Source organism: Podarcis pityusensis (genome assembly GCF_964106645.2).
Source record: "Podarcis pityusensis genome assembly, chromosome: 2".
Taxonomy (NCBI): domain Eukaryota; kingdom Metazoa; phylum Chordata; class Lepidosauria; order Squamata; family Lacertidae; genus Podarcis; species Podarcis pityusensis.
In genome coordinates this window covers 64,350,235-64,377,806 of record NC_138029.1, presented here as the reverse complement: position 1 = coordinate 64,377,806, position 27,572 = coordinate 64,350,235, and the positions used below count along the sequence as shown (strand labels likewise).

Genomic DNA, 27,572 nt, shown 5'->3' with positions numbered 1-27,572 from the left:
TTGCTTCGGGTAGCCCCAGGCAAGATAAAGTGACTGACAAATGTAATTGATATGATATGATTTTAGAGCGTGGTTGCAGTTTCTATCCCCGTATGGGACAGCGATATATTCCTGCATTGCAGTGGGTTGGACTATAACAGGCACAGGCAAACTCGACCCTCCAGATGTTTTGGGACTACAATTCCCATCATCCCTGACCACTGGTCTTGTTAGCTAGGGATGATGAGAGCTGTAGTCCCAAAAACATCTGGAGGGCTGAGTTTGCCTATGCCTGGATTAGAATGATCCTCAGGATCCCTTCTAACGCTACAGTTTTATGATTCGACGATTCAATGATAATTCTTCTTCTTTGGCGATGGAAGTTCCTGGGAGGTCAAGTAGCCCCCTGCATCTCGGACTCCCTCTTGCGGCCGCGTATAATCAACAACCGTGATGCTTCTCTTAACTCTTCCGCAGCTGGAGTTTTATCTAGTTCCTCTTTCTTTCTTTTTTTGCAAGGGAACCATTCGAAGGGGCATCTCTTCGGAGACTTACGGCGAGCGACGGTCTCCGCATGAAGTTCATGCAGGCTGTTGTCAGGTTCACTTTCGGGGTCTTGTCGTCGGAGGAGGCAGCGCGCGGGATGAGGGAGACCTCCCCGTCCCGCGGCGGCGGCGGCGGCTCTTAACCCCTGGGATTCCGCGGAGAGCTTTCCCCGCGCCGCGCTGCGAGAGGGATGGGCTGCAAGGGGAGCAAAATGGGCTGCTGCGAATCGGGAAGAAAGGTAACGGCGGCGGGGGGCGCGAAGTTTTTTAAGGGGAGTTGAAGTTTTGTTGGACGGGTTTCCTTTGACAGGCACCCGGAGGGGAACGGAAGGGCAGCGGGTCTGGCGCGCTAGACACCCCGCATCTAATCGGTGAGCGGGTCAGAGCGGGGAGAGAGACTTTTAGCCTGCAAGAAAGAGAGAGAGAGGAAGGAAGGAGCAGTTAGCAACCGAGCCACCGTGCTCGACTGCCCCGGAGACAAGGCTCCTTGCGTGGGAGGAAAAGTTAGAGACACCAGCCCGCCCCGCACCCCCCGCGCGCAAAAAAGAAGCAAGTCGAGGAGCCAAGCTGGAGCCCAGCGGTCACTAAAGTCCTTCCTTTGGGAAGGGGGGCGGCTGGAGAGGCGCGTTGCCCTCCAGCCGCTTCCAAACAAAGAGATTTCTTCCGAAGTATAATCTGAAAGGGAGGGGAGCGCGGGGCAACTTTGGGAACGCGCGATTGGCTGGAAGGAGTGTGGGGGATTTTCGTACCTGGGGAGGGGAGGGGGGCTGTGAAGTGTCTGTAGACCCGGGTTGCCGCTGTTCGACTGGCGTGTACACGTGGGGCATGCTCAAACTCGCGTCACGTGTGAACGATCTCGTTCTCTGGCCTTTCCCTGGGGGGTGGAAGGGTGGAGGTTGGGTGTGCAAAGCTGCCACAGAGGAGAAAGGATTTCTCCGGGTGGTGGTTTGTTTTGGTTCTCGTTTTTATTATGAATTTTTTGTTTTTTATCTTGTAGTTCTATGTTGTGAGCCCCCTGAGATCTACAGATGAAGCGCGGTAACCAAATAATAATAATATAATAATCACAAATAAATAAATAGGTGATGACGCAGGGAAAGTAGTCCGCGCGTATTTATGCAGGAATGAATGGTCCTGCAGGTTGGCTGACACTAGACCCTGGGTGGGGTAGGGTGGGGGTAGTAATTCTGGATCAAGTGATCCGGGGTTAAAACGTGGGTCGTGTATCCTAAATCGCTTCTGGTTGCCGAGGTCATATGCTGAGTTTCTGAAAACTCGGCAAAAAGTTATGTGTGGTCTTCCCAAAGCATCTGCCTGTAAATCTCCAGGGTCGCTCCTGGCAAGTGCTAGATCCCACGTCTTTAAAAGGGAGTGCATTCCATGAAAGGCAGCGGAAATCTCCACTCATATTCTCCTTTGCTACTTTGTTTTTAAGAAAATAAAATACTTTCCCAATTATTGTCCTAGAAAGAAGAAAGATGTTTTGGCAATCTTCAGCTTAAGTCAAAGCAAATGTGAGGCTTGTTTGGGAGATAGAATGGGAGTGTGCAGATTCAGGGTGCTGTCTCTGGGTTAGAGGTGAGGTTCTATCCAGCATTGTATAAAGACAGGTTTTGGGTACTTTTTTGCGTTCCAGTTGTGTGCTGTTAAACTCAAGTGAGAGATCAGGCAGCTACCCTGAAGCTCTGGTGTACATTTCAAGCTTCTCAAAATCCGAAATCAGGACAATGTCTTCATTCTTGTAAATAGCCTCTTGTTCTCATGCTTGTGTGTGTGTGTGTGTGTGTGTGTGTGTGTGTGTGTTTGATGGCGAAATGTAAGATAAAATGTTGATATTGGCAATTTCCTGTTAAAAAAACCACCGCCACAAAACAACCCACAGCTTTGCTGGAATATTTATGCTGGCTGTTCAGGAGCTGGCATATTCTGATTAATGTTTACATCCTAGTCCTCTGAATTTTAATATATTCTCTGATGTTGGGGACCTTTTTTTTCTTCCAAGAGCTGCCTTGAGGATAAATTTGGGGGCACATACTGGCAGTAAGTGGGCACCAAGCTCAAAGTAGACAGTGCCACCTGCCTTTCTATCCGCCACTCCTTACCCCGTGGGCATAGCCAGGATTTATGTTGGGGAGGGAGCAGGCTTCATGTTAGTGGGGGCAGAACCTCAGTTAGTTACCGTAAGTATTTTTGTTGATTTACTTGGTGGGGAGGGACAGCTGCCCCTTTGCCCTCCCTTGGCTTTGCTCATGCCTTACCCCCCTCCCGCCCCCCCTCCCGGCTATCCACATGAAATTAGGCTGAGGGCCACATACGGTCCTTGCAGTACAGGTTCCCAACCCTGAAACAGACCATTAAGGCTGCATAATATACAACAGCATACAGAACACACTTACCTTGGAAGTAAGTCCCATTGAACATACCCCCATGTGTAGGATTGCACAGTTTGTCTATTTAGGTTACAGAGTAGCTTGAATGAAAAAAGCTGTGCTGCCTTTTCTTTCAGTGGCCAGTTATCTACTACAAAATACAACATTTCAGGACATTTTACATGACCAAGCAAGAAGAATTCCCTTTTGAATCATGTTGTTTGAATAAGTCTGTCTCTGACTGCCACGGTCAGGTGTGACTGTTTCTGCTTCCTGATTCGGACAAATTGCTATAACAACAGATTTCACAATGTGCCGTTGTTAATTTCTAAGAGAAATGTACATTCTCAAGCCACTGATCACAAAACTCTGCCTTCTGTTTGCAGAAGGGATGGGCCATTGTTACAGACTGGCAAAGTAAACACGCTTTGCCCATGCTCAGAAGTGCCCTTGCTTTCAATATGGCACGATGAGCACATTTTTCTAGGGCTGAAGCCTGGTGAGCTTGGCTCAAATGAAGCCTTGCCAAAATGATGGGGCAAACCCCACCATATAACTTAATATTTCTGCAAGTAAATATCCATAAGCTTTCACTGTCCATAAACATTCCTTTCTTGACACACATTTTTGCTCATTACTCAGGGAAAAGAGATCTCAGAAGACAAACATGTTATTCTATATGTTTGAATTCTGTGGGAAGGTTTACTAAAGAACATCTGTGACTGTTGCTCTTTTCTTCCTTTCCTTTTTTCTTTTTTGTTGCAGCGTGCACCTGTCTCTGCTCAATAAATATGCTTAACTGTATTGCAAAGTACGTTAATCCCCTTATAAGCAAAGTCAAACAATTTCCTATCAGACCAGTCAGAGCTGTGACAGCAACTTTTCTCCAGTTTGCACTACATTTTAAAATTGCAGTGAGCAGGAGGAACAGTGTTTGGGAGATTACTTTCAGACATATGGAAAGAACTAGAATGGGAACATACCATGCACTCGAATTACTACTATCCATACTTAGGAGAACTTACACCAAGCAAATCTGAGTGAGACAGCTTCTCACAAATTTCACACCATGAATATCATCTTAAAGTATTCCGTCTCTACACTAAGCTAGACAAATCTCAGTTTCCCAATTTTTCAATCTTAAAATCAGCTTTCCACATTGGTTTGAGAATGTTCTTTTTAAAAGTCAGCGTGAAAATCAGCACACATTTGTATGTGCATTTTCCCTAATCTACACATTTTTGCTAGGAATTTCCCCCAATTTTTGTATATTATTTTCACAAATATATGCACACTTCCCCCCCAATATATGTTGTTTGGTTGGAGAACTGCATGCCAAAATTTGGAGACGTCTGAATTTTGAAAAACAGCTGCATTTGGGTTTGTGTATTGGTTTGGGAAATATAAATTCACTTAAACGGCTCCATTGAAAAGAAGCAAGCAACATTCAATACCTATCTGAGGTTTCTTCAGGATAATATTTTATTTATTTATATTAAAAATTATAAATGGCACCAAGTCCAATAATAGATTTTATGGTGGCATGGAAATAAATTCAAAACTACAAATGCATTATATTATAATACAAACCAAAAATATGATAAAATTAAGAGAGGTGAAACATGAAACCTGCTAAAACTATCACAATCTAAATTGCCCAGTGCACATAAAAAGGTTTTAACAGTGTAGCACAAAGAATACAGTGTCCACACTAAATGTCTCGGGTTCAACAATCCCCAGCATCTCCAGGTAGGATTTAGAAAGACGCCTGTCTGTATACAATACTGAGCTCTGTTGACCAATGGTTTGGCTCTGTAGAAGGCAGCTTCCCCGCACATCACAGAGAGGGCTATTCAAAAGCTTTGTCTCTGACCACGCAGTAACATAAACCATGTGCTTCTTGCACATGTGCAAGAATTGAGGTTGGAAACTTACACCACCACCCCTTGGCACTTACTCAAAAGAAGAGACAAATACCCTCCGAGTGAGGAAGGTTTTGACCATGGGATCCTAGCCAGCGTTAATCTGCTCAGGTGGAGCTGTTCAGCTGCTGCTTTGCCATTTCAGGCCTGTGGGCTCTGGTAGGCCTCAGCCTTTCCTGTCATTTATTTTTGTTTCTCCCAAGAGTGAGAAGATAAGGAAGCGATTGTCTTGGTGCAGCACACCAGAATCCTGTGGGGATGTGTTCAGTAAGAATGCTGCTGTGCGCTGCCAGGACATTGCAGAGACACATTATATCGGGGTGTGGAATTCATCTGCCTGGCACAGGACGACACGCGCTCTGTTCTTGCAGTCTGATCTCTGATGGAGAGGAAGGCTGGGAGATACCTTGCCATCTTGGAAGATCGGGGCTGAGCCCTGGCTTCCCCACCCCAGACCCGGATTGAACATATTGCACTGTTCGGAGAACAACACTACAACCATTGGGTGGCCACATATTCGACTTGAAAGAGGTCATTTCCTCTGCTTGAATAAGTCCTCTCTTTTAAGGGATGTCTGGTCCAAGTCTGGTAGTCAAGATGAAGAGTCACAGAGTGTAGACCCATGAAAGTGATGGGCATGACTTAACTTGGGTCATAAGTCGTGTCCATCAGTTTCAGGGGTCTACTCTGTGACTCTTCATCTTGACAACCAGACCAGGTCACCTTAACCTGAGGGGATACAACCCAAAGGCAGGAGAGCAGGTTACTAGAATGTGGCCGGCAACAGTTGGTGTGGGGACAGGAGCCTAAGCAGGCACACAAGCGCCATGCTGAGATATACTGTGCTTCTATTTACATTATAGTAATAGCTCCTCAGGTTGAATCCTCTTGGGTTTTGTGGTGGTGCATTAAGTGGCCACCCTATGCGACAAGTTATATAAAATGTAAGGAAGCAGAACCTGACCAGCAGGCTAGAACAATGTACAAGGAAGAGGAAACACTGGGCATAATTGTGTGGGAATAAGAGGGCGTTCGGTGGGGGCTTTTCATGCATTCTTGGGTTGCAGTTAACCATCTCTTTGTGCTGTGACCTGTGTGGGTTGGCCATACTTTAAAGTGATAGTAGCCTTGATCATCAGCTTTACATAGGAAGTCAGAACATTGGTCATATCTTTCTAGCTCAGCATTGGTGACAGAGCAGTGGCTTTCCAGGGTTTCAGGCAGGAGTCCCCTTTCGCCTGACCTGGAGATCCTGGGGATTGAACCTGTGACCTTTTGCAAGCAAATCAGGTGCTTAACCACTGAGCTACAGCCCATTCCCAACAACTCCCCCCCCCCCGAATGATCATCTGTGATCTTCCCAGGCATATATTAAGCAGCTGAAGAAGACAGTCCACAAATTGTCAACAGAAGGTTACATGGACAGCACTTCCAACCAGTTTTCAGAGTGGGAAGATGGCTATCGACTTCTTCTTTCTTCTTTCCATGTTTTGATTGCTGTGCTCTCTCTTCTTCTGTATTAGTATGGTGGTCTGCCTGAAAGAGAAGTGACTATCCTATGAGGCAGGAGTGGGGCCTGTGGCATTTCAGGTCTTGCTGGACTACAACTCCCATCATCCCTGATCATTGGCTATGCTGCCCGAGGCTGATGGGAACTGGAGTTCCATCGGGAGGATGACTGATCAGATGGAAAAGAAGAACCCACAGTCTTTTCCTTAATAGGGAATGCCTTGAATGGGCTGCTTCTGGGGTTGGATTGGAGAAGAAGTGTTTGAGAAGCAGCTCAGTTCAGAAGAGACTGCTTGAATAGTGTGTCCTAGTAAACTGTCCAAGTCCAAGTGATACTTGTGTCACACCTGCAGTTAATTTGTACATAAAACCTGTTATATATTACAATATTTTATATACCAATGGCCATAACAAAACAGTCCAGTGAGCTTTATATATTGGAGAAAGGTCTGAAAGAAAACTACCCTTTAACCCACTTATATGAACTGATGCTGATGTAACATTCATCCTCCAAGTATCCACTGAGGAATATGCATTAACAAAGTTGCATCATAGTAGAAGTAGTAGTAGTAATTTATTTATATCCCACCCATCTGGCTGGGTTGCCCCAGCAACTTTGGGCAGCTTCCAAAACATATAAAAACATAACAAAACATCAAACATTAATAGCAACGATCTGATCCAATATAAAAAGCCACAATAACAACGAATCCAATGCTCACCTTTTTTGGCCAAATTATGTTGCGAAAATTAAGGTGCGCATTAGATTCCATGGCACATTTACATTCACCAGCAAATACTTTTTTTGGTTTCAAGGCTCTGAAAACTGAACTGCATGTTAGAATTGATGGTGAATACATGGATTTTCCAGGGATCCTCCAGGAATACATATCATGGAAGGAAAGTATATGAAGCCTACTTTGCAAGCAGCCAGAAATTCAGACAAAGGAATACTTCTTCTACTGTTGTCCCTCCCTTTGGGTCATCTTTCCACCTGCAACTGCGGTTAGGAACACACCCTGTGTCAAAACCAGACACCTGTCCTAAAAGAGGAAACAGTCACTAACAATGCACTATTATGCATCTCTGTTCAGAAGTAAGTCCCATTTAGTTCCATGCGACATGCTCCCAGGGAAGTATTAACTGGACTGCAGCCCCAGAGGCATGAACAGAGTCCAGGAAATGGAGAATGATTGTTAGCATATGTGGAGGGTCCGGCTGCTCTTCTGCATCTCCATTACCTTCTTGTGTTCTGCAAGAATATTGTAACATTCTCTCAATACAGCTGCATTGCAAAAGCAGTGACTCGTTTAAAAAATGCAGCAAACAGGCACAGAGACTCAAGCTGCAAGAGTTGTGCTAGAAGCCTTGACTGGACCATTATGGGATGTGCATGATCCCCAAGGGAACTCAACAAAATCAATTCCTCTAGAGGTGTGTGTGTGTAGGTCACATGCATTGCTCAGGAATTATAAGAAACTCCCCAATCAGTACAGTTTTGAAAAGTTAAGTTACACCAACATGTTTCAAAATGGTTAGGGGTGCCACATGTCCAAATTTCTCCAGACATTACCGGGATTTCAAAAGCGGAACTGGTGGAATTTCTGAAAGGTGGTGTTTTGACAATTGAAAAAATCATGGGGGTTTTTTGGCGTTTTGTAAAGAAAAGCTTAACTCCTCTCAGGGTGTCCTGTTTTTTTACTTTTTGAAATATGGCAGCCCTAAAAATGGTGTCCAGTTGTATCCAAACATAGACAAAAAACTGCTCATTGATCTCAGGCACCATCATGCAAAATTTAGTTGTGATGTCTTATGCAGTGTCCAAATGCATAAAGAACAGATGAAACAACAACTTTCCAAAATATATATGCTATAGACATGCGTGCGCGCATAGAACCCCATAGCGGCAAGCACGCGTTTTACACAAAGTTCTCATTCTCAGAAGCACCACATGAGGACAACTATAATAATGGGTAGTATGGAGTTAAACATTGTCTGTAATTATTATGAGTTCGTGCTCCACCCTTTAGTTTGTTATGCTGTTACTTTCATTTTCCCGTCAAATTGCGTTAATCTGTTGATCCAGAGGTTTTCAACTTTTTGAGGCCATGGCTCCCTTGACCAACTACTGTACTTTCTTTCTGCGGCACCCCTGGGGGGCTCAGGAGCCCAGTTAGGTCATCCCTTGCTTGCACAGCCTGCAGCCCCGCACCCTTTTTCAAACACCCTCCCTTGTGGAGTGTTCCCTCAGCCTCCTCTCCTCTCCCTTCTCCTTAGGAGTCCTCCAGACAGCTACCACCACCGCTCCTGGTCTCTGAGCTCCCGCCCGCCCCAAAGAGAGGTGTCTCCTCATGCTACCCCACAGGGGCCTAGGAAAAGGATTCCCCCATTTGCCTGGGGAATTTGTAGCCAGGGCTGCTGCAACAAACAGCCACACAAGCCTTTGGGAGGCAGAGACACAAGAGGGCATCAGAGGAGGGAGGGAAGAAAATTGAGATAGAGGCCAGTGTTGCCCATGGCACCCCTGACCATCATTCATGGCACCCCAGGGTGCCACAACACACTGGTTGAAAACCACTGTGTTAATCAATAAACAGTCCTTCTTTCTGGGTCTGCAAAGTGAATAACCCTTTTTTATATGAAATAAGAACTTAACAGCATTAAGCCTGTTTCTTGATGACCCTTCCTGATAGTAGGTGGAGGTTCACATGCTACCTAGATACTTCTGCCCAATACATGAAAATGCCCTACACGTTTTTGTTTTGTTTTTTTAAGAAGTAGGGAACCCAGAACGTCAGGGGGAAAGGTTCTAGTCTTCTATGTGTGTGAGAACCCATGGGAAAACATTCCTTCATAGGAGCCCTCTCCAGGACTCAAGAGATTGGTATGCCACGATTTTGTTTAGCAGTGCACACAGCAGCTCTCGGTTAGGTCACAAAATCAGAAAAGTCTATTAGCACAGTTATGAACTCACACAAGACACCCACAATAAACAATAAACCATGTTATGTAAAATAAATAAAATGGGTTGTAAGCAACGTGGCTCCATGTACACAGTTTCGTCAGCACAAAGATTTCTGCTTGCACAATTCCCCCCACTCCACTTGCAAGTTTCCAGAGCAGATGTGGAGAGGGCACTGGGTGCCTACAGTGGGAGGCGGAGGAAGCAGTAATCCTTGTGCTGCCAGGCGAGTTACTGGGAAACCACCCAATGGAGTCGCATACCCTCCAACATTTATCCGATGAAAATAGGGATGCCCCGTTCCATAATGATAATTTTACTATTTATACCCCACACATCTTCCTGGGCTGCCCCAGCCACTCTGGGCAGCTTCCAACATATATAAAAACTTAAAACATTAAACATTTAAAAAGCTTCCCTATACAGAATTGCCTTCAGATGGCTCGGGGGTTGGATGATGCCATACCCTCCAATGAAAATAGGGGCATCCTAAGGAAAAGTGGGACATTCCGGGATCAAATCAGAAAATGGGACAGCTTCTCTAAATCAGGGATGTTCCTGGAAAACAGGGACACTTGGAAGGTTACAGCAAATCTAGGACTTCCGGGGTGGCGCCACCGGCAATGGCGGACTCCCTCTGAACTGGGGGACTAGCTCCGCGGAAAACGGGTCTTCTCCGCTACGGCGAAGCGGGGACCCTCTTAAAAATCACAGGCGGATGAAGCCTGTGACCATGGGACTCGGCGGGCACCTTTAGCGCCCCCCCAACCCGCTAAGGAACCCATTAACGGGCTCCGAAGTGAAGAGGGGGAAGTGGCACGGTGCTGTGAGTCAACTGCTATTTCCGTGGAGTGAAGCCGCATAGCCATTGCTGGAGAGCGCTGCCTTTTTCCTGGGACAATTTGGTCTTTAAAATAAGCACCCGTGAGTACTTAGACTTTGAACAATTGGACATCAAATAAGGACTTGCGAGCAGGAAAGAATTGGACTTTAAAAATTTACTCTAATTTGGTACGGAACGGGAAGGTCTAAACAGGAAGTCAACCTTCCGTTCTTTTGTAAACAGAATAAAGCAAAGACAATTGAAACTAGAGCTCAGAAAATCGTTTTTAAAAGATTGGATTTCACCATTTAAAATTGTGGAACCCCCCCCCCTTCGACAGCAGGAGAAGGGGGGAGGTCTTTTTGGACTGTTTAAAGTGACTTTAAAGTGAAGTAACTTTCCTCCGTCCTGATCCTGGAGCGGGGTGTCAGGACTGACGTTTGAAGTTCATTGACCAAAGACAAGTGTCGTTGACAGATAGCTAAAAGAAGAGAAACCTAGTGATTCCACTGTTCCCTTTCGCATTTTAAAGGAATATATACGGACAAAGTATCTTAAAAAAAAAGGAAACTTTGTTGCAAGAACAAATAGAAGTCTTCCCCCTAGGGGGAGTCTGTGAAATTGTAACTGTGAAACTGTAACTAACTCCAGGGAGCCGGCAGCGGTTACAGATTACAACCGTGGGAACAGGCATCTGACCTTGCAGGACAATGTATTCAGAAGCCTTGTTGTGTGCTCTCTATAAAACAAATGCCCTACTGGAACAAGTACACGAGAAGGTGAATTGGATGGCGACTTCGACTAGAAATTTTGAACAGGCAGTGGGAAATTTTGAACAGACAGTGGGAAAATATGTGGAGCCCACTCAGGAATTAAATTAGGAGAGTGTCTTGACAGAACAGGAGTTTTTGACATTAAATCAGGAGTGTGTTTTGACAGAACAGGCCCAACAGGAATATGATTTTTCGGATTTGACAAATGAACTTGGAAAAAGCCAGATTTGGAAAGGAAAAGTTTGGCTTGGTTTGGAAATGGGGGGCTGGATTGACCCCCCTATGCTGGGACGTTTGGACTTTTCAAATATGGCAACGGGCCGTGAGATGTTTGGGACTGTGGGGGCTCTCAATTTTGGAGGGTCTTTGAAACATGCTTTTAAATACTACATGGAATTTAGTGTTGAACATGGAAAAGGGGCTGATTTGTCGAGAAGGGCTAAAAACATTGTCAAGCTGGAGTTACCACGAGCAGGAGACAAGGGAAAATACAGTTACAAATATGAAGAAGAGCCGCGGAAGGGACATGGAAGAGACTTGAGGGCCTCAGATATAAGGTTGCCAGGTTAATGGGCTAGATTGACGGGAATAAGGACTGACAAAACCCGGAACCAGGAGGAAGGGACGCTGGATGAAGAGTGGATCTGTTTGTACCCCTTTTTTCTACCATTAGAACTGCTTTATAAAAGTGATGAATGATAGAAAAATGTTGGAATGAAATTACTTGGCTTTAGCAAAGATGTTTAAAGAATTATGAAAGAATATTATGGTTATGAGAAGTTGGTAAGGATAAGATTTAAGTTTTAAGTTTTAAGGTTTATTTTATTATAGAAAGATAAGATCAAAATAGTTTAGGGTAATGCAAGGACAGAATTTTATGAAACATGGAAAGGATTTGCTGGGATAATTAATAACTAGGATACAAAGAAAGGGAGGAGGAGGAGGTCTAAGAAAGAAGGCAATGACAGTTAAGGATTGGAAAATAATGAATTTGTTTTTAAATGTTTTTAAAGGTTTGTGATTTTTGTATTTTTCTTTTTTTTCTGTCATTTTTTCTGATTTTGAATTTTCTCTCATATGGTGGGAAGGGGTTTGTTCTTCTTTTCTTTTCTTTTCTTTTCCTACTTTGTCAACTATTTTTATTTTTTTGTACTTTCTTCGGCTTTTTTATTTTTTTTATTTTTTGTAACATTTTGAAAATTTCAATAAATATCTTTAAAAAGGAAGGTTACAGCAAATCTGACAGGATCATTTAAATCTGATCCTGCTCTAATAAGAGAGGAGATCTGGGCTTAAATGAGGTGGGCTCCATTAGCTAAAGTGGTACCTCAGGTTAATAACAGTTTCAGGTTAAGAATGGACCTCCGGAATGAATTAAGTTCTTAACCCGAGGTACCACTGTAATTCATATTTTTAATGAAAGGGGAATCTTTTTCCTTCTGGTAAAACCATTCACTCCAAAGTCTAAAATTACATAATTGTACCACTAGCCAAATTTTGGGGGTGTGCTTTGTGGATGAGCTGAACCCTAGTCTTAGTCAAGCACACTTCTAGTGCTGTAGCTGGGATTGAGGAGAAAAGGGGAAACGAGAAGCGTAAAGGAACACACAGGTTCCTGCAGACAGGAAGCACATTTTGCAACTCTGTTTGCTCTAAAAATTGGTGCTATATTTTGTTTGAGACAGAGAACTGGGCCTATGTTTTCACAGGTATACGCTGTATAATATAGAAACTGGGATTAGCCGTAACTTCCTGCTCCATATTGGGGTGAACATTTACAACACCTCATCCTTAAAGAAATGTCAGATAACAGAAATCTAGAGCTTGATTGGACCAGGACAAGTTAATATGTTTAGTGCTAAGCCATGATGATAATAGGATAAAAGGTGCTGTAACTAAATTTTGCCTACCAGACAAGCTGAAAAGATGAAACTTGGCAGTGGTTTGGGGTTCATGAGGTTGTTAAATGTTCTATCCGCAAAGGTTTGGGGCATATGTTTTTACTTAATTTTAATTAAAAGTCTTTCCATATTGCCAAATAAAATGAAAAAAATGGTTTTAATAGTTGCTGCACAGTTCTAAATGTTTCACAAGCTCACACATTTCATAAAGCTGGTCACTAAATTACAGTATAGGGCCTGACTGATCCACAAAGTGCTCAGCATCAGCACATGTTTACACAGCGAAGTAAGTAGTCCTTAGAAACTGTAGTTAGGATTGCAGCCTAAGTCTAACCCTACATCATGTCCATTACATGTACAGTAATTGTTTGGTTATGTGTACATTTACACAAAAAACAACAATGTACTTTCTTCCACCTCTAAATCTAATCAATAGGGCATTCCAGTTGGTTATTGATTAGGTAATTTCCAAGTTTTGGAGTCTGCAGTTCTTGGCTAATTGGAACCATTGGCCCAGAAAGAGTAAGGTCAGCAAGTTGGAGGGAAAGGACTTTTCATGTGGTGTCTCGTGCCTTCTGCCAAGTTTGTGATTAAGTAAAACTTCCATACCACTTCCCAAACCACTGCTGTAAAGCAAAGGAAATGACTGGGAGCATTCCAGCTTTAACAGCACATTGACAGGGAGACAGGCAACTCAAGGAATGAGTCTCTCCCCTTCTCTCTTTGACTTGCCATATGTGTTTTATTTTTTTAATTATGGCGATTGCGCCACAGAAGAAAATCCCTTATGTACTATAGACAATCATGGCTTTATAATGCTCCACAAAAGCCATATTAACTCCTTATACAGTATGTCTTAATCTTCAACCCCATGCATAGTGGCTGGAGCTGGCAGAGATACCCATTTAAACCAAGATAACTTGCTTCAGTTCCAAATAACATTGCAGAGATCACAGATACAGAAGATGATTATTTTTCCAGGGATTGTGAATGAAATGACCCAAATTTGCACTGTGTGTGTGTTTAATTTTCATTTTCATTCAACTGCATTTCCCCCCATTATTTACTTATTCTTGAATGTGATTGAAATTCTTGCCTAATTAATTAAAAATATTAATAAACAACAATAACAACCTGCATCCTTCCAGGATCCCAGAGCACAAACTTGTCTGAAGTGCTGTTTGATGCTTTAAAAACCATCTGTTGACAGGACCCTTTGATTCATAGCAGAGCAGCTGAGGAAGGCATTTTGCTATCAGAAATTAATCTCTCTTTTTTTGTTAGTCACTGTAATACACACAACAGATACATGTGCCCTTCTTTCTTACCCAGCTATCTATCTTTACACACACTGTATTTAAAAAAACAACCCACCCAGACTCATATGGTTACTGCAGCACTCCCTAACATCTATATCCTATCCTCAAAACAGTGCCCAACCTCACTCTACTGCTCTCTGAATTTGGATGCTACCTTTGATTAGAAGCAGACGCTATGCAGCTATTTTATATCTTGAAACATCTTTCCTCCTCCACCACATACATAGCATTCTACAAAGAGAAAACCTGGCAGAGATTGGCTCTAGTAGTTAGGGCAGCAAATGTAGGACAGTGTGATCATGTACAGAACAAGCAGTGCCCAAAACTCTCTGCTTTGTCTCACTGGGCACTGATGCCCACATCATTATGTTTTTAAAGTCCTTTTGCAGCCCGTAGCTTCCCAAAAAACATTTTGCATGAACTTCTTCCTTTAGAGACATAGCAGCGGACAGCAAATCCTTCGAAGTCTGTTTTGCGAAATAATTGCAGAAAATCCAAGTGCCAGGATGAGTTTTAAAGGAGCTGTACTAATTCTCCCTCCCCAATTTACCCGTGGCTCTTTCTTGCATTCTATATAGTGGCTGGAGTTGTGAGTGGGGTTGAGCTATAACCCTCCAGAGGTTCCTGAACTGCAACTCCCATCATCCCCGTGCTGGCTGGGGCTGATGTGAGCTGGAGTCCAACAACACCAAAGTTGCAGGTTCGATTCCTGTATGGGGCAGTTGCATATTCCTGCACTAGGTTCCCTTACAACCCTACAATAGATAAATCAACAGGTTCACCATTCCTGCTGTATGAGATCAGAAGAAATGACAGCCCAGAACGGCAACAGACACCAATGCCTTTGGTAGTCCATGAAGGAAGCAAAAGACCCATTCACTGGCTGTTCTTTCCTCCCCACCCTTACTCTTGGGCGTATTTATTTATTACATATCCCACCTTTCTTCCAAGGAGTTGAAGGTGGCTCTCCCTCACAACCTCTAAGGTAGTTTAGGCTAAGAGGCAGTGACTGGCCCGAGGTCTCCAAATGTACCTCATGGCTGAGTGGGGATTCGAACCCAGGTCTCCCAGGTCCTGGTCCAACACTCTAACCACTACACCACACAAGGGGGACCAAGGTGACAGGCCTTTCCTGCTCCCTTAAATCTCACAAGCACCAGAGACTTGCATTTAATTTGTACCAAAATAGGTTGCATGCCAACCTTGTGAGGATTTTTTTTTTAAAAAAGAGTACTATTGTAACAATATTTGGGACTCTTAATACGAACAGGTCTGCCTGTGCTCACCCACTTCACCTCCTCTGCTAGGAAGTGGGTGGTGCTGTGGTCTAACCACTGAGCCTCTTGGGCTTGCTGATCGGAAGGTTAATGGCACAATGGGGTGAGCTCCCATTGCTCTGCCCCAGCTTCTGTCAACCTAGCCCTTCAAAAGCACACCAGTGCAAGTCGATAAATAGACACCACTGTGGAGGGAAGGTAAACGGTGTTTCCATGAGCTCTGGCTTCCGTCACGGTGTTCCGTTGCACCAGATGCTGGCCAGATGACCCAAAAAGCTGTTTGTGGACAAACACTGGCTCCTTCGGCCTGAAAGCAAGATGAGCACCGCAACCCCATAGTCGCCTTTGACTGGACTTAACCATCCAGGGGTCCTTTACCTTTACCTTACCTTTGCTGTTTGGACTAGCATGAATCGAAATTGAGACCAGCACAATACTTATATGGATAACACCTGGAAAAACCCTGCCTGTTCTAGTCAACTCTGTCTTTGAGTGTGAGATACAGGATTATATAAACAAATAGTAGGATGCTTGCCCACTATGCAGAGGTGAGCTGAGTGCGGAGATCTCTAGGGACACACTGTGACCTCTGAATGATCAAAATAATAATATAAAAACCCCGGAATGTCAACTGGTTTGTCCACAGATTGATGTTTGCTCCAATTCAGTGGTAAAGAGATTGTTTTCCCAGGGAAAGCGGTGGCGCAAACAGAAGACCATTTGGTCCTGAGCCGAAAGCAGACAACAAGCAGAAAACTAGCTAGACCTGTGCTTTCTAGGCATGGGGCAAACAAAGTATGAAGGAGCCCTGTAGGACTCAGCAGGTAGGAAGATGGGGACAAAGCAAGAATTGGCTTCCACCTACTGTTGGTCTCTCAGCCTTCCACCCCACCAGCACTGCTGAGCACCAGCTACCATTGCTGTCAAGCTGCTAAAAGACAGGCCTGGAGTCACAGAAACACAACAGTGATCAAGGAGGGAGCCTCTTGTGGAATGTGTGAAGAGCCCCCTTGCCTGCTGGGGTTAGTGGGGAAGGGAGAAAAACCCATCCTTCTTGGGCCATTTAGAAATAACTAAATATAATTGTTTTCCTTCTTCCATTGTTATTAATGCAAATAAACTTGACCCGCCTGGGGCTATGAGGAGGACTGCCAAGTCCATATTACCAAGCAAGGTCCTAAATCCCATTTTTATATAAACCCCTATTTAAAACCGAGGCTGGGATGGAAACTCTGACAGGACCAGAGCTCAAGTGGGGATGGTAGCAGAAGTTGACGCTCTAACAAAGCATTCCTTGGGTGATGATGTAACCACTTGAACGGCAGCCTAAGCGAGGTTTGCTTGTGCCAGATATTTGGAGGAGTTATTAGGACTGGGCTTTATCCTTGTAATTGCCTGTGATTTATTGCCTCTTTTTAAAAAATATGCGCACACAAACCCTTCTCATTCCTGCGCTCACTCTGCGCCCTGGAACAGGCTATTTCTAGGCTCCAGAGCTGGCTATAAAAAGCATCCTCAGAGCTGTGGATCTGCAGGAGTAGCAAACTAAGCTTCCCCCAGTTGCCTGACGTCGCGATTGACCATCCAGTTGCTCTTGCAGAACGGGGCATCTGCGGTGTGAAGTTCGGGTGAAGGGGAGGTGCATGGCAAGGCCTTTGGAAAGTGTGTTCTGCACACCCCGGCGCTGTGCAGTTTGATGCCAGACACACTCCTTGTTTGTCAGTTCTTTAAGCCTCCTTCATGTTTTCCAGCTGTTCCTTCCCCTCGAGGGAGCGAGGGGCCCAATGTGCTCCTTGCTCTGCAAAGGTGGAGGCTTGGGGTCGGGAACGCCAGCTGCGAGGATGCAAAGCAGAAAGCTAGGTAGAAGGAGGAGGAAGGTTCATAAATCTCAAGGGAGTAGGGTGGGTGTTATGATCTATGTGCATTCCGAGACATAAGGGGATCTTTCTTTTAACTCTCTCTGCTTCGTCGCGTGAGTTGGCAGCAGGAAAGAGGAGTGTCCGAGGCCACAGCAAGATCTTCCCTGTTCACACCATCAGACAGCTGGTTCATTGGGGTGAATCGAGGCCCTGCCCCGCCAACCCTCTGCCACAGTGGCATGTTCTCATGCTAAGAGAAATTAAGCCTGGCAGTGGATTGTGAAACATCCTTCAGTGCAGTAGCTGTTCCTGGCACACTAGGGCAGTCCTCTGGGAGGTGAGGGAGTCACATGTCTGCCCGAGGAGCTTAGATTTTAAGTGTGCCGCAGCTCCCGGGTCAAAGAATTGCTGAATTATTTTAGTGTCTCAGGAAACCAGGAGGAAATGTCCCAATACCGGCCAGCATAAAGGTTTCTCAGAAATGCATAGTTCTTTCCCTGTTTTGGTTCAGCATTCACGAATGGGAAAAAAAAGGGAGATGTGATCCTGTTTGTGTCTTTTCTACAGAAAAAGATCAAAATTCAGCATGAAAGAGGACAGGCATCCTGTGAATTAAAGGCACTGAAGACAGAAAATGGTAAGATACAAACAGACATAGCTTCTCCATTTTAAAATCAGTAATGTCTATTTTGTTTTTTAAAGGTATATAATATACAGGGCTTTTTTTCAGGGGAAACTCACAAGAGCTCAGTTCCGGCACCCCTCAGATGAGCACCATTGCCATTATAAGGGATCAAGGGTGAGTTCCTGGTGAGTCCCAGCCAGTGCTATTTTTCTAGAAAAAGAGGTGCCAGAACTCACTATGAACACCTCCCTCGTTCTCTTAGAATGGCAATAGTGCCCACCTGAGAGGTGCCAGAACTAAGTTCTTGGGAGTTCCCCCTGGGAAAAAAACCTGGTTCCAGTACCTCTTTTTCTAGGAAAATAGCACTGGTAATATGTAAAGAGTCCCAACCATTCCTGGACATGCATTCACAAGGGCAGGCATTGAACACCTTAAAAGGTAACAATAGGTACATCTAGCTGCAGAAACAAAGGCTTCAGAATTGGTAACTTATGAGTTCAGCCTTCAGTGGGTAAGTGCTTCCACCTGCTATGACAAGCAGCAAACTGAGGTGCTTATTCATGAGTAGATCTTTTCCTGGTAGAACTTCCAGCTTGCCTTGATACGTAGTCTGGGGTCTGCTGACAGATGTGTACAGGCTAGACTGTTAACTGGTGAGTAGACTTGTTTTGGGTGGATGTGCCAGTTTGTTGCTTTAAACAGCCGGGATCGCCAGTGATTAAATCCTAGGGAAATAGATGGTGTGGACATTTACCAAGCATTTTACAGTCCTGCAATCTGATTATTTAATATTCTGGCTTTACAAATGGCAATGGAAAATCAGTTAGGCTAGCCAACATTTCTTTTCTTGTAATATTTGAAATACTTTTTAAAAAAAACAACAAAAAACAAAATAGCACCCTAAATTTCAACATGGAATAGGGATTTTAATCCAGGATTTCTGGAGCTGAGGCAAATCCAGCCCATCAAATCCAGCTCTAGTTTCATTTTAAAATGGTATTTACAAGTGACTAACTGTCCCAGGGTATGAATTGGGGATTCACTTTCAAATGTGCATCTTATTAAAAGCAACACAGTGTAGACAGGTGGTACCCAGACTCAGGAAATGATGCATGTTTGGGAGGTTTCTTATATATCCAGATCTGCTTAGTTAGACTGGAACAACTGTGCAACACTGGATAACATAGATTCCCCTGTACATATTAAACTGAGGCTTTAGGCAATATAGGTGCAAGGAACTGAGCAGGACAGGCACGTTTCTCCCTAAACAACAGAGCATTAGTAATGCTAGCAGCATCTGCATAAGCTACTCCCAGGTGGAACATAAATAAAATTACTTTCTAAAATTCCTGTGAGAAACTAATTTCATCCATGCAGCGTATAAGTCTACATTCTGTGTGATGCCCATGATACTAGCCTGCCCTGATATTACTTATCGTAGGCAGGTAGAATTTATTGAGATGAATTGTGTATTTGATGAGTGAGGTGAAAAACTGACCATGGTCTAAAGTTTTGGCAGCTGCGCTGTCTCACTTAGCCAAGGAATTTCCCCTAAATAAGCAACACCTCCATTTAACGAACAGTGAAGTCCAGTCCGGTCAGGAGAGGGAAGCAGCAATATCTTGAAGGAGAGGGTGGTTCCAGCAGAGGATGTAAAAAGAATCAACATTTATCTGTATAACTGCCTTTATAGCTGTTAAATGTGCAGCTATGCTCCTGATATGTTTTAGGGAGAGCATAGCACTATTGGAGTGGCAAGGTTTACTCCAATTACTTGAGCAAAAGAGTAATCTGTGCATTTCTCCACTAACTGTGCCAGACTGACATTCTGCTCTCAAAGGCATTGCCTACAAACCAGCACACACTGGCCTGTGTCACAGTGCAGATCTTACAAGCAATACAGTCCCAAAACAAACCATGAATTTGGGCGCACCATTCCTGCCCTGTAGCTGTTGAGCAGTAGGGCAGAATCTCTCTTGGGGTCCCTTTCAACTCATTGATTTTTGACTCAGATGGGTGAATGGTTTTTATTTGTAGAGCTGTGTGTGGAAATGGCCTTTCAAAGTTCTCTTATTTGTGTGCAGACAAATTGGACTTAACGTGTCACCAAATTTCTCCAGAGGGAGGAGAAGTTTTACAACAGTTTCTCAGAGAAGGGGCTCAGCCCTAGCAGTGGCAATACCTTCTTCCCCTTCCTATATATCTATATCATCTATCTATCTATCTATCTATCTATCTATCTATCTATCATCTATCTATTTATCATCTATCTATCATCTATTTGCCACCACCACCACAAGTGGCAGGAAGAAGTATTGGCAGCCTGGCCACCATTTTGTATCTTCCACAATGTCCCAGGTGTTGCTCCAGGGCAGTGCATGTGGAAGGAAAGGGGGAAGAGAAGGAATGGTGGCCTCCACAAAAAATGGCAGAGAATATTTGGCCAGAATTCTTCAAAGCGAGCACCCTTTTGAGGGGACGATGGAAGTAAACCCTCTGGAATTTTCTCAGGAAAATGTCTTTTGAGACACTTTGGCTCAGCTCTAGTTTTCTGTTAAATACCTGGGTTTGTGAGTAATCTTGACGGGTACCTATCTTCCCCTTTTTAAGGAGATTAGCTGATGGCTCTCAATAGCTGGAATTTGGATAGCAAAGTTGGCAAGGGTCAAGAGGGCATGTCTGTCTTCTCATACCTTTCCACCCTTGTTTTGGTTGAGGATGATGCCAGCAAGCTGTGTGAATCAGCCGCTTTTAAGAAAGAGAAGAGACATGATCTGGGACTTTGGACTGTCCTAGGATGCAGGCTGTTCTGCCAGCAGCCTTGATGTGAGAACGGCAGACTTTGGAGCCTCAATCTATGCTCAGCCTGTATATTTGTTAGTACACGCAGATGTTACAAAACACTATAACCCTCCAGGGCTCTTATTCAAAAGGAGACAAGTGAGCCATTTGCCCCTGAAACATCTTGCTGCTCCTAGAATCGGAAAGAGCAAAACTGTTTGATCAGTCATCCATGTTATTATTTGATGCAAGTGCTTAATATACGCAAGTTTCATTTAAAGTGTTCAAAGCACTACATGCATATTACTTACATGGTATTGTGTTCATCCTTTGTGCTAAATATGAATCCTGTAAGCCAGTTTTAGTTGCCCAATAAGGAAGCTGTACCAAATAGCTTAACAAATATTAGTTGAAAGGACTCCAAAGGCAGCCACGATCCTTCCACAGTTGTGATCATCTCCCACAGGTGGCATTTCCAGGCAATGCCCAAAAGTCTTCTGAGCGTTCACTGCCTTTTTAGGGTCTGGTGGTGTGGGTCATGGTCTACTTAAAGGGCCAACGAGCTCTGGGGGCCCATTGCAGATCCACAAACACTGCTTTATTAATCCTTAGGACAAACCTGTAAACAAACCAGTTCACACCTCATGCTCTTAACCCCAATTCTCTTCTAGAGGGAGTCCAAAAATAGTGCATGCCTGCATCCTGGATAAGCCATATCTAGCACACTCCGGCGCATATATCTCAAGAGGCCTCTCTGGAATGCAAGTACATCAGTTGCATTTGTAAAACTGCCCCTTCCAAAGTGTGAAGTGAAATTTAGATTAACACACTGAATGGCAAGTCAGCCGGGTATTGGAACTAATGCACTACACAGTCAGCGCTTGGGGGGGTGGGGGGTAGAAGCAAACCAATACTACAGAAAGCCACTCATGTCCACGTGCTTTCTCCTTCTTTCCTCCACATTGAAGAAGCCTGTTTACATGAGGAAGCAGAGAAAGGGAAGGCAGAGCTGCTGGAGAAGCAGAGAAATGAGATCACAAGGCTCCAACAACAACACCAGGAGGAGAAAGTGTGTCTGGAGGAAGCCCACCGCGCTGAGACTGAGAAACTTAGCCAAAACATTAAAATCCAGGTTGGAGCTGTCTTATTCTTGCCCTTTTGAAGCGATGATGCCTGACTCGCTGTCAGACCAGACACTTCTCTTTTGCTGAGCAGTATTCTAATGGCTCACAGTTTCAGAGCCTAAAATGTTGTTTGGAGAAAGCACACACTAGCAAGACACTAGCAAGCAGTCATGCAGGTCCAGTGGGTTGTATGTGCAACTAATTCTTCACCAGGTACACACTGTTGTGTATGCTAAACTAGTGCACAACCACAATGGGAATGAGTGGTAAAGAATTGTCCCATGCTGGTATATTACTCATCTCAAGCGTATCTTACAGTCAACTGCCTTTGTGAAATTCATTGCCCACTAAATCATAGCTTTACTAAATGTCAGCATTAACTGAAACCAGATCTTGAAATCTTGTTAGCAGGTACAGAATTTTGATAAATTTCTGCACATATGTGTAGACGAGCAATTATTTAGCAACACAATTAAAAATATTATTTTGTTTAAGGCCACCCCTGTATTTCCATGTTGCAGAAAATCAGATAATTGACTGGTTAATAATTGTAAAGTTCCCTGGGGAAGGAATGGATATTACCATTTTAAAAGAGCTGTCATGTTTCAAAGGTTTATGTTGAATCTGTTCTGTTGGTATCCCTGAAAATCCAACTTATCTAACTGAAAATGCAGTGGCTTGCCTGTGTGCTGGTTTTGAGCAGATATTTATTTTAAAGCCCTGAATGTAAATTACAAGATTCATGTGCCAGCTCATTCATTGAAATGGTTAGGTGAACCCTGCAATAACCCAAGAAGCAAAAATTAGGAAAGGGTCGAGCTCCCAATTCCACATATATTGTGGAGAGACCTGGATATCTAAATATGCATGTGTCATTCACAATGTACAGTGCTACAACACATTTTTTTGCCATTTAATCTTTAGTGTATTTTGTATTGAATTCAAAATATAAATTGTGAATTAATGCATATAGCTCAGTCTGATAAATCTTTGCTCTCACTGTGTTCAGTTAGGCTTATTTTCCCCAAATATGATTGTAGCTTTAGTAGCTGATTGATTGATCCTTAGGCATCTAAGATTCAACAGGGAAGGATACAGATGCTTGAGGAATCCCCTTGGTTTATTTTCCTGTTGAATTGGCTTGATCCATACCTCCTGGGCTACTGTACAAATCAGAGCATGCTTATCCCTCAGATTTTTGGATTTTTGCAAACCGTGGTGGGGAGCTAACTTACACTATTGCTAGAAGGTCTGCCTTTTAAAAATGTTTCCCAGCTTCCTTTGCAGGCAGCAGCTGAGCTGATCCAAGCAGCCAAAAAGTCCAGTTACTGCTATGATGGCATTCAAAATGGAATCACAAATGCCTCTGAGACTGCCAGGATGTGATGATGTGCCAACCATCCTGGGGACTTTGTATGGGGGGGGAGATGGCTGCCCCCATGGACCCATGAGGGCAAACATCCTCCCCACTGCCTACAATATCCCTGGAAGGAGCAGCATGGCCATCACATTCTCTTGAATTTCATTTGCAGCCCCATTAAAATATTTGCATGCTAATTGCAGGGGCAGCTGAGTTTTCTTGAAGAGTCTATTACAGTCAAAGCTTGTATCTCGAACCCTCCATTTTGGAACATTTTGGCTCCTGAATGCCAAAACCCCGGAAGTAAATGCTCTGGTTTTTGAACATTTTTCAGAAGCCAAACGTCCAACACAGCTTCTGCTTAAGTGCAGGAGGCTCCTGCAACCAATCGGAAGCCACACCTCGGTTGTCAAATACTTTGGAAGCCGAATGGATTGTGTTCAACAACCGAGGTTTGACTGTACCTGCAAAACAAGAAGGGAAATGGTTTTTTAAAAGGAAGCCCTTGGACCACCCTGTAATAGTAGAAGTACATATTTGAATAAGAATTTCATTAATGCAGAAAATGGGTGGAACAGACTTAATAATGAACACATGTGAAAGCAACATGAACCAGAATTAGACTGATTTGTCCATTCCTAGCAAGAGGACTTTTATCATATGCACATGTTCTTGGGAGTCTGCCACAATGAACACAGTGGGACTTTCTGTTGAGTGAATGTTGCTAGGATCAGGTGTTAGGTGTAGTTTTACACCTGCACTAACAAACAACAGGCACTCACATAGCCAAGTGTGTCACGAATAGGTCAGCAAGCCCTCAGAAGGTGCTAGATTCTTCCTGGAGATTTGACTTGATCCTGGTTACTTGCTTGAAGAATGAACAGCAATGTATACAGCCGGCAGCCAATGTGTATGGAAGATTGGACTGCACAGATTTTTACCCTGACAGATTTCTGGCAGCAAGTCAGCAGCATGGATGTGGTGATCTCCATACAAGAATTCAGAACCCGTTTAAAGAAACAAGGCAATAGTTTTAGAATCTGCATAGTTCAGTGCCTATAGAATGGAATGTACCACTTAGAAAAGGGGGAGGAAACATGTGCTAGAACCTCCTCCCAAATCACCTACAGGCCAGTGGAATTCAAATTGTGCTTCAGAGAACACTGAGGTGATGCACCATCGCGGCCTGGTCAAGAAGAAAACTGGCAAGGTAGACAAGCTTCCCTGAAACACAGTTTGCCACCATTTCCAATGTTCAACAGCGGTATGCAGATGTAGGAGAGCATCTATTCCTTTCACTGAATGCTCATTCTTATGGTCCTTGCCATAATATATGTGCATATTATGACAATTTAAAGTGACGTACAGTGAATATTCTCTCACTCCACACTTAACTTGGGAATAAATCCCCTAAAACTCATTGGTGGTTACTTCTGAGCAGACATGTGTAGGATTGTACCACAGGGCTGCCATCCTCTGCACACTTGGGAATAAATATCACTGGAATAAGTAAACATATATAAGATAGGGCTGCATATGTACACTCAACTCTAGCCATATGATCACATCCTTGACATCCAGGTCCTTTCTTTTTCTGCTGTATTCCTATATTCCAGTTCTCCAGTTTGATATGGAGCCTGAGGAAAGGGGGAAAATGGGGGGGGGGGGAATGAAGGTGACACCATCATCACCATCATCGTGATCAAATTATTAGTTTTAACTCCATCTTTTTCTGAGGCATTCAAAATTGCAACCACGAGTGTCCCCACCTCCATCTTGATATTCACACTCTACAACCATCCCATAGACTGAGAGATAGTGATTGGCCCAAGGTCACCGGCTGAACAGAGATTTGACTTCTCAATCCAAGACTGATGGTCCACTCACTACACCACTCTGTTTCTTCCCATGAGGTGTAGACATGCCTTGCAATAGTCTCACGTCAAATGGGGTTTTGCCGCTATTGTCATGCTTCAGAGACCTGCCCACCCTCTTTGACTAGAAGCAATAAGGGAATGACTTCACTGTGCGGACACCACAGTCAGTAAACAATGCTTCTTGCTAGCGTTTCTCAATCAGGCCCCTTGAACACTGCTGCCTGTCTCCAGCCTTAAAATGATGTAAACTCCTCTGTGTGAGATGTGAAATATCATGTAGAATGCTGGCAGTAAAGTATTATTTGTTAACAATATTGCAATATTGCCTGTGCCTTCCCCCCACCCACAGATAGAAAAGGAGAAGGATTTACAATGCAAGCAACAACTCTCTGAGCAGCATGACTTGCTGAAAAAAGAACAGGAAGAGAGACTCCGTGGTGAGAGCCAAAAAACTTGCTTGCAAAACATGTAAGCTTTGTTCCGTTTGCATCAAAGCACTTGGGAAACCTGTGGTACTCCAGATGTCGTTGGACAGTCAGGAACAATGGGAGTTCCTACAGTACCTAACATCATATGGAGAACTGCGGTTTCCCCACCCCTGCGCTATGGTATGCAAATCTCACTACAGTGTTGAGTAGGCCGCTCCTGACCCTCAACCCTGGTGATGGAGGCCTAATCTACGTGCTGTCTGGAAACTCATTTCTACAGCAAATATTGGTGAAGTTACTTCTGCTCCCTCCCTTGGTGAGCTTTATGTTGGCATTGTAGCACTACTGGGCCAGGTATGAAAGAACTTGTTCACGGGCATTCCCAGAACTGTTGTTGCCTCCTTATGGCTTCCTTGCTGTGCCCCACTCGCCACAATCTGCTTTCCCTTTTCAAAAGTGGCAAAAGTGTAGCGTGGGGGGGCAGGGGGACCATTTTTGAGGGGGTGCAACTAGGCGCCCCCATGACTGGCATGGAGCTCTGGCAGCTGAGGTGTGGCAGCAGGCAGGTTGGTCTAGTGGGCAGGCGGATGGAGGCAGCGGGCGAGGAGCCTGTTGGATGCGGGCTCCGTTCACCCTCTCATTTGCCCTGCCTGCCCTGGGCACCAGCAACCCACGCTACGCCACTGTAGTAGCAGCAACATGGATGGGGAAAGAAAGTGCCCTCCCTACAGTATGATGGGAAGCATCTTCAAATCGGGAAGTAGATTGTCAAAAGGAATAAAGACAGCACGTGTCTAGAGGAAAGCGAATGACCAGAGGAGGGATTACAGAAATAATGGCACGCCAAGTGCTTGGCTCCCAGCTACTAAATGTTAGTGTTATTAATGAATTTGTGGCCTCTGGAAATACTTTGGTCATAGATGTATTGCAAGAAAAGGCAACACCACCGCTAAAATACTGTGTGTCCATGAGACTCTACTTTTTCCACCCTGCCATTCAGCAATGCCATGTTGTAACATGTTCCTAAATCAATTTTTCATTGTTCAGCCTCAGTTCTCTGCTGGGTACTCCATATTCATTTTAGGCTCTCCATGTGGCCTATTTAATTTTTCACTTCCTCTCTGTCTAAATGCTGAGCATCCCTGTCAGAAGAAAGGAGAGGGAGAGAGAGAATGTGAGAATCTGTCCTAGTCCTTCTGCTGCTGTGCTGCTCTAAGGCATGACCTGGCTTAGTGTCCCATCATCTGGTTTAGTTCTCTCCAGGCAGACCACACGTTGAAATTGTGGTTTTGCCACTTGTAGTTTGTCTGGGAGAGATCGTGCAGGATTGCTCATTTGGTTTGGCTTAGAATTACCAGTACGTGCAAATGAGGGAAGAGAGACATGACCACAAAGATTTCAAGACTGAGTTCCATTCACGTTCTGTCCTCCTTGTTCTCTGAATATACTCTTGAGACAAACAGTGTGATGTGTTAGTGCTCAGCTGTGTATTGAAGAGAACCCCTGGCTGGATTGGAGCAGGGCTTGTGTCTCTCACTGGTTTCTTCTGACCACAGTCTGTTGTTTCTGTTGCAGAACTCCAGAAAGCACATGACCAAGAGAAAGTGCTCCTGACCGAATCCTACCAAAAGTCCCAGTCATCTTTGCAGGTGCTGCTACTCTGTATATGCTCCAAGTCAGAGGCAGTCAACATGGTTCCCTTCAGATTTTGTGGACTTATAATTCTGGATCATCCTGGCTGGGCCCTGCTGGATTTAATAGCTACCTAGCCTTTGGGAGTTATATCTGCTACTGGCTATAAACACACTAAAATGTGTTGGAACATAATTAATGTTATTAATGCACACAGAATAATGCACATGTGCTTAGGGTGGTGGGGTCAGTATGCTTGCTGGAGCACCAGTTTATTCTGCCTCATATTTCTTCTCCAGGAGACTGTAGACAGATTGAGTTCCCAGATGAAGTCCTTCCAAGAGAAAATGAAACGGGTGGAAGAGTCAATCCTGAGCAGAGATTATAAGAAACACATCCAGGTGCCAAAAAACAAAACCAGCCATGATCAGTTAGATGGGATTTCTCCACCTGTTTAATAACCAAGAGACAGATGTTACCTCCTTCTCTCACTGCTGGGAAAACAAA

General features: G+C 44.1%; 1 protein-coding gene across 2 annotated transcripts in view; it reads left to right on the top strand.

Annotated features, from left to right (window-relative positions):
* The first annotated feature begins 342 nt into the window (after nt 1-342).
* CCDC69 (coiled-coil domain containing 69) overlaps nt 343-27,572 on the top strand; it is a 36,322-nt gene continuing 9,092 nt past the window's right edge. The window contains exons 1-6 of one of the 2 annotated variants that reach the window (XM_080996042.1): nt 343-763; nt 17,806-17,875; nt 21,616-21,776; nt 25,355-25,442; nt 27,009-27,082; nt 27,365-27,466. In XM_080996042.1, coding sequence (XP_080852168.1) covers nt 716-763; nt 17,806-17,875; nt 21,616-21,776; nt 25,355-25,442; nt 27,009-27,082; nt 27,365-27,466 — 543 coding nt within the window. In that variant the 5' untranslated portion in view covers nt 343-715. Of the gene's footprint in view, nt 764-17,805; nt 17,876-21,612; nt 21,777-25,354; nt 25,443-27,008; nt 27,083-27,364; nt 27,467-27,572 lie in introns of both variants that reach the window. The other variant, XM_080996041.1, reaches the window with a different exon arrangement.